Source organism: Haliotis rubra, unplaced genomic scaffold (assembly GCF_003918875.1).
Source record: "Haliotis rubra isolate DU_JTF1 unplaced genomic scaffold, ASM391887v1 Scf748, whole genome shotgun sequence".
Lineage (NCBI taxonomy): Eukaryota > Metazoa > Mollusca > Gastropoda > Lepetellida > Haliotidae > Haliotis > Haliotis rubra.
In genome coordinates, this window is record NW_025767466.1 from 312,247 (window position 1) to 324,811 (window position 12,565).

Sequence of the window (12,565 nt, forward strand, 5' to 3'; positions counted from 1 at the left end):
TATCTGTAATGTGTCTACCTGATGCAGTGTCTAATATAGACAAACCATGCATATCATGTTTAACATGTTTAACATCCTAAACCTGTACTGGCATAAGATATGAAACATACATGTGTATAAAGGTGTTGGTAAAACTCCACCATGTCAGGTCAAGCAGTTTCAACAGCTATTTCTATACTGAGAGAAAGAAATAAAGGATCACAGGAAAATGCAAGCGTTCCTATATTTTTCCAGTTTTCCTCACCACAGAGCTAATCAAACCTGGTGATGAAAACTGGAAAATATTAAAGGAACGCTTGAATTTCCATGTGATCCTTTATTTCTTTCTCTCAGTATATTTCAGCTATTGTTTACAACTGTAGCATTTTGTAGAATCATTTATAGAGCAGCGTCATGATTGTTTCAAGCTATCAGAAATTCTTCCAACAAATACATGAGATTGAAGTAAATGAATAACATAAGTTAAAACCTAACTAATTGGTAAATTATACTTGTTTATGTCAGTTCTTTTCGCTTGGAACACTTTCACGTGACTACATCGCAGACGGAGACCATGACCATCTCTACCGTCCCATACTGGTTGAATGTCCTCGAATCTGTTGTCCTTATCTACCTACCATTACCCTTGTCCCTTGCATGTCTGAATGCACAGAGACGGTCAGTTATACACGGTATGTAACGAGGTGGAACCCGCTGACAGCTCTGAGGGCTTTCTTGAAGTCAACACTGAAGATCTGAAGCTCAAGTTGTATGCTACAGTAGTTTACTATGCTGAGGCGAGGTGAGGTGAAATTGGGTTTATCGTCGTGCTTGAGAATATTTCGCTCATATGACGACGTGCATGCGTGTGTATGTGTAGGTGCGGCTGCTTGTACTAGCCCAGACTTAAGCTGGTTTTATAGTGCTAGCCCAGGGAGATACCATGCCGCAGTGAAGCATGAATACCCAACTCAGACACATTATACTGACTTCGAGCCGACCAGTCCTTGTTGTACCCATTAATGCCGAGCGCCAGGCTGGGACCAACAATTACCATATTTTAACGTCTTTTGGTATGACGCGGTTAGGGATCGAACCCGCGACCTTCAACTCTCTGGGCGGACGCTCTAACCACTGCACCACGGAGGCGGTTTACTATGCTGAGTTTACTATACTATGTAATGTTCTAAGGCAACACTGGGCAAGGAAAGACCAATATGAGCCATAGATGTTGACTTGGTTGGTTGGTTGGTTTTATAGTTTTAGGGCGACGTGGGCCAATAAGAGGCCTATTTGCGCCCAACACATTGATGAGTAATAAAACATCATAGGTAATTTCATCGCAAAAAAGGAATCTTTAAGTTAACATAAAAGAACCGACAAACACTATTAATATTCATTTGGATAGATGTATACATATATCGAATAAGCTCTGCTTTGTGTTACGGGTTAAATACCATAAGTAATCACTTCCATTCCTGAAACATGAAATACGTATTCATGAACAAAGCAGTAGGTTAAGATGACAGAGCGTTAAAATGATTTAAAATCACAGAACTAAATCTGTCTAAGCCACTTGAGAGCCTGTGTAGATTACATAATATGTTCCAGATGACGAGTAGGTGTTGAGTTACTTGTGGATGAGTTGTCTCCCCGTAACAAACTTAATCAGAGGCGAATCAACCTGAAACTCTTTTACTATGTATTTCTAAAGACGTTTGAAAGTGCTATGGTAATTGCGAGGAAAACATTATCATTCTTGTTGTCAGAGTTTCGTGACTCCGTTTTAGTTATAACGAAATAGTTAAACTGATTAAAGAACCCATAACAATGATATCAGGACTCCCTCTCGCTTCATCCATGCGTGTGGTGTCACCACTCAGCCGGAAATATTTCGGTGAGGCTAAGTGCTCATGTACTCAGACACCTGACGAGAGAAGCACAATATAACCCGTACCATTGACACCGAAGTCTAAAGGGAAGGTGAACATTTAATTAGAAATTTGAATTACAATGCAGTTAATGCTATTCTAAATAGTGTAGAGAGTGGAGCACTTTCCCCGCTATAACGTCACTGATTGTGTTTTGCTTATTGTAGAGAGTGGAGCACTTTCCCCGCTATAACGTCACTGATTGTGTTTTGCTTATTGTAGAGAGTGGAGCACTTTCCCCGCTATAACGTCACTGATTGTGTTTTGCTTATTGCGATTGCTATAAGGTTATTTATATTTGGTCAAATATGGTCAATTAAATTTAAAAGACAAATGAAAGTCATTTTAAAAACGTGGCACAAAGCTCGAGTGTTCACATTTCTGATGACGGATTCACCTGTACAATTACCTTGATGCTTCACCTGCCAATGCGTTAACATATGTGATGTTTGTAATCAAATATCTTTAAGAGTTTGTATGTCAGCTTTATAGTAGTGCTACTCTGATCAATCAATTTGCCACAGCACTATACTGTAACAAAATAATGACATGACTATAGGACAGGTTAATCCCCCCCCCCCTCCCCCTACGGCTCTCGGATTACGAAACTGACAAAATCCAACATACTGTTACAAGTGAAGTTCTGCTTCAGCGGTTACACGCACACGCACACACGCACACGCACACACACATATACGTATACACACATATATCATATGACGGACGCTGTCATAAAACATGCTCTTCATCTTCAATAAATCCATTGAAGGTAAAACAAACTCTATCCTCAACATTTACATTGTATCTCTGTCCGGTTCTATTCTTAAAGGGCGGTGGGGTAGCCTAGTGGTTAAAGCGTTGGCTCGTCACGCCGAAGACCCGGGTTCAAATCCCATCATGGGTACAATGTGTGAAGCCCATTTCTGGTGTCCCCCGCCGTGATGTTGCTGGAATATTGCTAAAAGCGGCGTAAAACCAAACTCAGTCAGTCAGTCTATTCTTAAAGGTGCAATAGCACATCTAAATTTTGCAAAGGCCGGACGATAACTCCAGGGTATGAAAGTGCTGACACAACTTTTACAACAACACCACTTTTTAGAAGATCTGTAGGTACGGGGGTGACTTCTACTATTAATATGATTATCTTTCCACAAACGTTCTTGCTAATGTAAAGAAATGTTACACTTTCTCAGTAAAGTACAGATTCTAGTACTTTTGTTGGGTTGAGTCACATCCGGGATTCGAACCCAGACCCTCAATGGTCAGGCATCTATTCGCCAGCACACAAAGTCAACCGCCTGACCAACAGAAATGGAAGTCGGACAACTGGTTGTCTTCACCACGGACTTTGCGTACCCATCTGATGAGTGTAGATTGGTACGGCTCCCATTTTCATTGGCATCATTGTGGGTCCAGAAATGCCAATTCTTCATACTTCTAGCACAATATTCAGTTTGGACGACTTCCAGCTTCTGTAATTAATCATGCAAGAATTACAGAGAAAATCAATAATTTTAATTTTGATGTAAGTTTAGACATGGCCGATGGGCCTTTATTGCAGCATCAGTGTAGCTACAGACTACTTTTGGACTGCAACTACCACAGCGCTCCAAGCGGGCAATGGGATGTATTTCCAGCAGTGCTCCTCATTGTCCCCATTGTGTCCTGTAAATAACAATTATCAAACAGTTCTTTCAAACTATGTACATTTGCAAAATGATATTCATCAGTCATTCAAAACTCACTCTGTGGCAAAAACAACTGTTCAATCTGAACACATGCGCTAATACTGTGAGCGAACAGTGTGCTTAACCGTGAGAGTTCAATGGGAGTTACCACAAGTTCGAGCTCTCTTGAGCCTTGAGCATACACTAGTGTGTGGAAACGGCGCCATACAAATGGACATTATTATTATTATTAAGAGCACTATTTTAAATTCTTCTACTAACAATGATACTTCAGGTGTATTGGCTTTGTGTTACCTTGCTGCTGGTCACAATGGACAGAACAGATGGAATCAGTGACATGACTCTATTTAGAAAATGTACACAAGAAGAAACATGTGACGCACCTCTGGCGGAATGTGCACCATGCGGGTGTTTACAGAGCTTCACCAAGTGTCTGCAGCTTGCTAGTTGTAGCTATGTAAGATTCAATCCCACGGCGCTTATTGGGAGGATGTGCCTCACATCAAATAATGGGTCATCTGTTAAACCAAAGGATTCAGACAGTGAGGAAGATTGGCATTGTCAGAGTAAAGTAAGTTCTGTAAGCACATGTTTTTCACAATTTTAACTGAATCAGTATTATAGACCTATATTTAAAGCCCAGGGCCCTGTTTCACAAAGCTCTCGTAAGCCTAAGATGTCGTAACCTTTCTCGTAGCATTCGTATCTGCTATACTGTAAGACGGACTTACGATAGTCGTATCGCTACGATAGCTTGTGAAACGCAGCCCTGGTCTTTTCTCAATGGGGTCCTCTTGTCTGAGATGCCATTATCCGTAGTGAGGACGTTAGGTGTGCCTGATGAATATCCTTCTGCTTATGAATCTAGGATTTGTCAGCTTGATAATCGTGCACTAGAGATTATGTCATGTATTTAACGGCTGTTTTAGTAGCAAAGATGTTCGGCGGTTGACGCATGAAATGGTATTAGCATCGTTTTGCTAGATTGCCATGTTTAAATGTTCCAGTGCATGCTTGCGGCATGTATAGTGATTTCGAAAGATGTCCTTTCTTTGAACTTCACCGGTATGCTTAAGCCGTCGAAGAGATGGGCATGAGCAGTGCGATGTTCTCAGGTCACGTGGTCCAGGCATCAAATCTGCCAGTTATGAATTAAGTTCAGTGACTGACCCAGTTTGATAAGTGGTCTACCATCTCCAGTCCGTGCTTATGGGTTTGTTCACAGAATGGTAACGGTTAGTTGAAGTAAAGTCGTGTGTCACCAGGCAACAGACAAACTGTTTGAGTGGATGGTGTTACATATGGGGCGGACAGCATGTTTACCATTCTCTGGACCACCTGGTGGACGTTAAGTCAAACCCATTCTTTCATTACACAGGATCCCTGTTCTGAGTGTCTGCCAGGAAGCAGATGTATATACACACGGAGTGGTGAAAAGACGTGTGTTCAATACGGTGAGGGCTTAGTATGAATTTTCCTCAACATACTGTTAGTGTAAATATGTCCAGTTTCAATATTTCACTGTGGGTATAAGTCTGGATATTTCGAGCAAAATATATATAAGTAATGACATGAACTGTTCAATTCTTCACATATCTAATTACATAGTATTGGAAAATACTGAAAAATTGCCTGTGTGTGTGTGTGTGTGTGTGTTTCTGTCCGATATGTATCTTCTACTGACGATTAATGTTACAATGGTTAAATAACTCTTCTCTGGCATTTATTACAATGTTCATACTTTCCCTCTAGACCTTGAAGAACAAATACAGAGGAAAGTTAGAATGCCGACGCAAGCACGGGTCAGTACGCCATTACTCAGCATGACAAAAGAAGGTAATACACTATAGTTTTTCAAACATAGGTGAATATGCGAAAGTAACGTCCGTGATCTTACACGAAGGTTCCTGCCATATGGCTGGAATATTGCTGAGTGCGGCGTTGGACAACAAACAAACATGGGGGATCCACCATACGTAAAGTGATTGGGATGCAGATGCCCTTCTGAGAAATAATTTGGGAAAAATGCATGATAATTAGTGCCTTTCAATATCTTGCTTGGGCACTCGTGTAGGGCAGAACAACCTCCTCGTGGTGATTGCTAGGTAAAACTAATGGCTCTCCTCCCGTGAGGACCCGGGGCAGAATAGGTTATTAGTACCCCGTTGCTACCAAATTGAGCAATCTGTTTGCCGTAGGTTGCGCTTCTGGTGGTTGAGAGCAATGGAAACTGGGACCCTCTTCGTTTTGCCCAACACACCACTTCGACCCCAACTTCAGCAGACGGAAGGTAGAATGGCCCGGGTCCTAACAGTCGGCTGACCACGCAAAGCCCAGTGCATGGGGAATATTACAGCACATATTTAATTTAATATTTCATCCTGGTCGTTTCAAAGTCAAATTATTGCCAGAAGGCTTTGGCTCATGAACCTATCTGGTGACCTTGAAATAATGCATGTCTCCAGTTTCGCTTCTGGCATTGAACTTGTAGACACACACAGCTGTTTGTGTCATATAGTCTGGAGCATAACACCTCTGTAGCCCTGGTGTTTGCATCCTGGATATCACGTGCAAATTGGCACTGTACTTGTTGACACTCCATGGTTGGTGGGGAGCAGGGTTGCTGAACATCACTCAACTGAACTGAACTCGAACAAAACCCCAAAAACGTTGACTCATGGGCTTGGTTCCTGGTGATAGAAGCTACCCATCAGACTCAATACTTTTGCTATTTCTAATTCTAGTCGCGGGATCTGTGGAGAGGTGAAACATGTTACTCGTCTCCATACTGCTTCATTTATGGTGGAATGTTCACGTTGATAACAATCTCTCAATTTGTTATCAATCAAGAGGCTGTTGTCTCTAGTAGTAGTTAGATGCTTTTGAGGTCGCCTTCGCCAGCTGGCATTTCGGCAGACTTACCCCGCATCGGGATGCGTGGGGTGTCCCTCTTTGGGACGCGTGGGGCTGGGCCAAAGTGTCCCTTTTTGGGACGCGTGACGGACGACGGATTGAACCTCCCTTGGGTTACATGTTCTCTCCTTCTTTCCCCCTGGGAAGTGGACACGGATACTCTCCTTCCTTCACCATGGGGAGCGGACACGGCCATTCCCTTCTGCTTCCCCCTGGGGAGTGAACACGGCTACTCCCTTTCCTTCACCATGGGGAGCGAAAACGGCTACTCTTCTTTCCTTCACGATTGGGAGTGGACACGGCAACTCCCCTCCTTCACCATGGGGAGTGAGCACGGCTACTCTCCTTCCTTCACCACGGGGAGTGGACATGGCTACTTCCCTTCCTTCACCATGGGGAGTGGACACGGCTACTCTCTCTCCTTCACCATGGGGAGTGGACACGGCCGCTCCTTCCTGCTTCCCCCTGGGGAGCGGACACGGCTACTCCGCTCCTTCACAATGGGGAGCGAACACGGCTACTCTCATTCCTTCACCATGGGGAGTGGACACGGCCGCTCCCTTCTGCTTCCCCCTGGGGAGTGGACACGACTACTCCCCTTCCTTCACCATGGGGAGCGGACACGGCTACTCTCCTTCCTTCACCATGGGGAGCGGACACGGCTACTCTCATTCCTTCACCATGGGGAGTGGACACGGCTACTCTCATTCCTTCACCATGGGGAGTGGACACGGCTACTCTCCTTCCTTCACCATGGGGAGTGGACACGGCCGCTCGATTCTGCTTCCCCATGGGGAGTGGACACGGCTACTCCGCTTCCTTCACCTTGGGGAGCGGACACGGCTAATCTTCTTCTTTCACCATTGGGAGTAGACACGGCTACTCTCCTTTCTTCACCATGGGGAGTGGACACGGATACTCTCCATCCTACACCATTGGGAGTGGACACGGCCGCTCCCTTATGCTTCTCCCTGAGGAGTAGACACGGCCGCTCCCCTTCCTTCACCATGGGGAGCGGACATGGCTAATCTCCTTCCTTCCCCCTGGGGAGTGGACATTGCTACTCTCCTTCATTCACCCTGGAGAGTGGACACGACTACTCTCCTTCCTTCACCATGGGAAGTGGACACGGCTGCTCCCTTCTGCTTCCCCCTGGGGAGAGGACACGGCTACTCCCCTTCCTTCACTATGGGGAGCGGACAAGGCTACTCCCCTTCCTTCACCATAGGGGGGTGGAGACGGCCGCTCCCTTCTGCTTCCCCCTGGGGATTGGACACGGCTACTCCCCTTCCTTCACTATGGGGAGTGGACAAGGCTACTCCCCTTCCTTCACCATGGGGAGCGGACACGGCTACTCTCCTTCCTTCACCATGGGGAGCGGACACGGCTTCTCTCCTTCCTTCACCATGGGGAGCGGACACGGCTGCTCCCTTCTGCTTCCCCCAGGGGAGAGGACACGGCTACTCCCTTTCCTTCACTATGGGGAGCGGACACGGATACTCCCCTTCCTTCACCATTATGGGGTGGAGACGGCCGATCCCTTCTGCTTCCCCCTGGGGAGTGGACACGGCTACTCCCCTTCCTTCACCATGGGGAGCGGACACGGCTAGTCTCCTTCCTTCACCATGGGGAGAGGACATGGCTACTCTCCTTCCTTTACCATCGGGAGAGGACACCGCTAAGCTCCTTCCTTCACCCTGGGGAGTGGACATGGCTACTCTCCTTCCTTCACCACGTGGAGTGGACACGGCTACTCCCCTTCCTTGACCATGGGGAGTGGACATGGCTACTCTCCTTCCTTTACCATGGGGAGCGGACACCGCTAGTCTCCTTCCTTGACCATGGGGAGTGGACATGGCTACTCTCCTTCCTTCACCATGGGGAGCGGACACCGCTAGTCTCCTTCCTTGACCATGTGGAGTGGACATGGCTACTCTCCTTCCTTTACCATCGGTAGAGGACACCGCTAAGCTCCTTTCTTCACCATGGGGATTGGACATGGCTACTCCCCTTCCTTCACAATGGGGAGCGGACACGGCTACTCCCCTTCCTTTACCATCGGGAGAGGACACCGCTAAGCTCCTTCCTTCACCATGGGGAGTGGACATGGGTACTCTCCTTCCTTTACCATCGGGAGAGGACACCGCTAAGCTCCTTCCTTTACTATGGGGAGTGGACACGGCTTCTCTCCTTCCTCCCACCTGGGGAGTGGACACGGCTACTCTCCTTCCTTCCCCTCGGGAGTGGACACGGCTACTCCCCTTCCTTCACCATGGGGAGTGGACACGGCTACTCTCTTTCCTTCCCCCTGGGGAGTGGACACTGCTACTCCAATTCTTTCACAATGGGGAGTGGACCCGGCTAGTCTCCTTCTTTCACCATGGGGAGAGGACACGGCTTCTCTCCTTCCTTCCCCCTGGGGAGTGGACACGGCTACTCCCCTTCCTTCACCATGGGGAGCGGACACGGCTACTCTCCTTCCTCCACCATGGGGAGTGGACACGGCTACTCCCCTTCCTTCACCATGGGGAGCGGACACTGCTACTCTTCCTCCTTTACCATGGGGAGCGGACATGGCTACTCTCCTTCCTTTACCATCGGGAGAGGACACCGCTAAGTTCCTCCCTTCACCATGGGGAGTGGACATGGCTACTCTCCTTCCTTCACCACGGGGAGTGGACACGGATACTCCCCTTCCTTCACATTGGGGAGCGGACACGGCTACTCCCCTTCCTTGACCATGGGGAGTGGCCAGGGCTACTCTCCTTCCATCACCATGTGGAGTAGACACGGCTACTCCCCTTACTTTACCATCGGGAGAGGACACCGCTAAGCTCCTTCCTCCACCATGAGGAGTGGACATGGCTACTCTCCTTCCTTCACCATGGGGAGCGGACATGGCTAGTCTCCTTCCTTGACCATGGGGAGTGGACATGGCTGCTCTCCTTCCTTTACCATCGGGAGAGGACACCGCTAAGCTCCTTTCTTCACCATGGGAAGTGGACATGGGTACTCTCCTTCCTTTACCATCGGGAGAGGACACCGCTAAGCTCCTTCCTTTACTGTGGGGAGTGGACACGGCTTCTCTCCTTCCTCCCACCTGGGGATTGGACACGGCTACTCTCCTTCCTTCCCCCTGGGGAGCGGACACTGCTACTCCAATTCTTTCACAATGGGGAGTGGACACGGCTAGTCTCCTTCCTTCACCATGGGGAGAGGACACGGCTTCTCTTCTTCCTTCACCATGGGGATTAGACACGGCTACTCCCCTTCCTTCCCCTCGGGAGTGGACACGGCTACTCCCCTTCCTTCACCATGGGGAGTGGACACGGCTACTCTCCTTCCTTCCCCCTGGGGAGTGGACACTGCTACTCTCCTTCCTTCACCATGGGGAGTGGACGTGGCTACTCTCCCTCCTTTACCATCGGGAGAGGACACCGCTAAGCTCCTTCCTTCACCATGGGGAGTGGACATGGCTACTCTCCTTCCTTCACCACGGGGAGTGGACACGGCTACTCCCCTTCCTTCACAATGGGGAGCGGACACGGCTACTCCTCTTCCTTGACCATGGGGACTGGACAAGGCTACTCTCCTTCCTTCACCATGTGGAGTAGACACGGCTACTCCCCTTCCTTTACCATCGGGAGAGGACACCGCTAAGCTCCTTCCTTCACCATGGGAGTGGACATGGCTACTCTCCTTCCTTCACCATGGGGAGCGGACACGGCTAGTCTCCTTCCTTGACCATGGGAAGTGGACATGGCTACTCTCCTTCCTTTACCATCGGCAGAGGACACCGCTAAGCTCCTTCCTTCACCATGGGGAGTGGACATGGGTACTCTGCTTCCTTTACCATCGGGAGAGGACACCGCTAAGCTCCTTCCTTCACCATGGGGAGTGGACACGGCTTCTCTCCTTCCTTCCCCTGGGGATTGGATACGGCTACTCCCCTTCCTTCTCCATGGGGGAGTGGACACGGCTACTCTCCTTCCTTCCCCTGGGGATTGGACACGGCTACTCCAATTCTTTCACAATGGGGAGTGGACACGGGTAGTCTTCTTCCTTCACCATGGGGAGCAGACACTGCTACTCCCCTTCCTTCACCATGGGGAGAGGACACGGCTTCTCTCCTTCCTTCCCCCTGGGGATTGGACACGGCTACTCCCCTTCCGTCACCATGGGGAGTGGACACGGCTACTCTCCTTCCTTCCCCCTGGGGAGTGGATACGGCTACTCCAATTCTTTCACAATGGGGAGTGGACACGGCTAGTCTTCTTCCTTCACGATGGGGAGCAGACATGGCTACTCCCCTTCCTTGACCATGGGGAGAGGACGCGGCTTCTCTCCTTCCTTCCCCCTGGGGAGTGGACATGGCTACTCCCCTTCCTTCACCGTGAGGAGTGGACAAGGCTACTCTCCTTCCTTCCCCCTGGGGAGTGGACACGGCTACTCTCCTTCCTTCACCATGGGGAGTGGACACGGCTACTCCCCTTCCTTCACAATGGGGAGCGGACACGGCTACTCCTCTTCCTTGACCATGGGGACTGGACAAGGCTACTCTCCTTCCTTCACCATGTGGAGTAGACACGGCTACTCCCCTTCCTTTACCATCGGGAGAGGACACCGCTAAGCTCCTTCCTTCACCGTGGGGAGTGGACATGGCTACTCTCCTTCCTTCACCATGGGGAGCGGACACGGCTAGTCTCCTTCCTTGACCATGGGAAGTGGACATGGCTACTCTCCTTCCCTTACCATCGGGAGAGGACACCGCTAAGCTCCTTCCTTCACCATGGGGAGTGGACATGGGTACTCTGCTTCCTTTACCATCGGGAGAGGACACCGCTAAGCTCCTTCCTTCACCATGGGGAGTGGACACGGCTTCTCTCCTTCCTTCCCCCTGGGGATTGGACACGGCTACTCCCCTTCCTTCTCCATGGGGAGTGGACACGGCTACTCTCCTTCCTTCCCCCTGGGGATTGGACACGGCTACTCCAATTCTTTCACAATGGGGAGTGGACGCGGCTAGTCTTCTTCCTTCACCATGGGGAGCAGACACTGCTACTCCCCTTCCTTCACCATGGGGAGAGGACACGGCTTCTCTCCTTCCTTCCCCCTGGGGATTGGACACGGCTACTCCCCTTCCGTCACCATGGGGAGTGGACACGGCTACTCTCCTTCCTTCCCCCTTGGGAGTGGACACGGCTACTCCAATTCTTTCACAATGGGGAGTGGACACGGCTAGTCTTCTTCCTTCACGATGGGGAGCAGACATGGCTACTCCCCTTCCTTGACCATAGGGAGAGGACGCGGCTTCTCTCCTTCCTTCCCCCTGGGGAGTGGACACGGCTACTCCCCTTCCTTCACCACGAGGAGTGGACAAGTCTACTCTCCTTCCTTCCCCCTGGGGAGTGGACACGGCTACTCTCCTTCCTTTACCATGGGGAGAGGACACGGCTACTCTTCTTCCTTCACCATGGGGAGCCGAAATGGCTACTCTCCTTCCTTCCCCCTGGGGAGTGGACACGGCTACTCTCCTTCATTCACCATGGGGAGTGGACACGGCTACTCCAATTCTTTCACAATGGGGAGTGGACACGGCTAGTCTTCTTCCTTCACCATGGGGAGCAGACATGGCTAATCCCCTTCCTTCACCATGGGGAGAGGACGCGGCTTCTCTCCTTCCTCCCCCCTGGGGAGTGGACACGGCTACTCCCCTTCCTTCACCATGAGGAGTGGACAAGGCTACTCTCCTTCCTTCCCCCTGGGGATTGGACAAGGCTACTCTCCTTCCTTTACCATGGGGAGCGGACACGGCTAGTCTCCTTCCTTCACCATGGGGAGCCGACACGGCTACTTCCCTTTCTTTACCATCGGGAGAGGACACCGCTAAGCTCCTTCCTTCACCATGGGGAGTGGATATGGCTACTCTCCTTCCTTCACCATGGGAGTGGAAACGGCTACTCCCCTTCCTTCACACAATGGGAGCGGACACGGCTACTCCCTTCCTTGACCATGGGGAGTGGACAGGGCTACTCTCCTTCCATCACCATGTGG

General features: G+C 49.7%; 1 protein-coding gene across 1 annotated transcript; it reads right to left on the reverse strand.

The window, feature by feature from the left end:
• Positions 1 to 7,621: 7,621 nt before the first annotated feature.
• On the reverse strand, positions 7,622 to 9,446 carry LOC124260031. The gene is made up of 2 exons (XM_046694273.1): positions 9,071 to 9,446; positions 7,622 to 7,773 (listed from the first exon to the last, which is right to left on the reverse strand). Exons 1-2 carry the CDS (start codon positions 9,444 to 9,446, stop codon positions 7,622 to 7,624), a joined length of 528 nt encoding a protein of 175 aa, XP_046550229.1.
• Between the last annotated feature and the right edge of the window lie 3,119 nt (positions 9,447 to 12,565).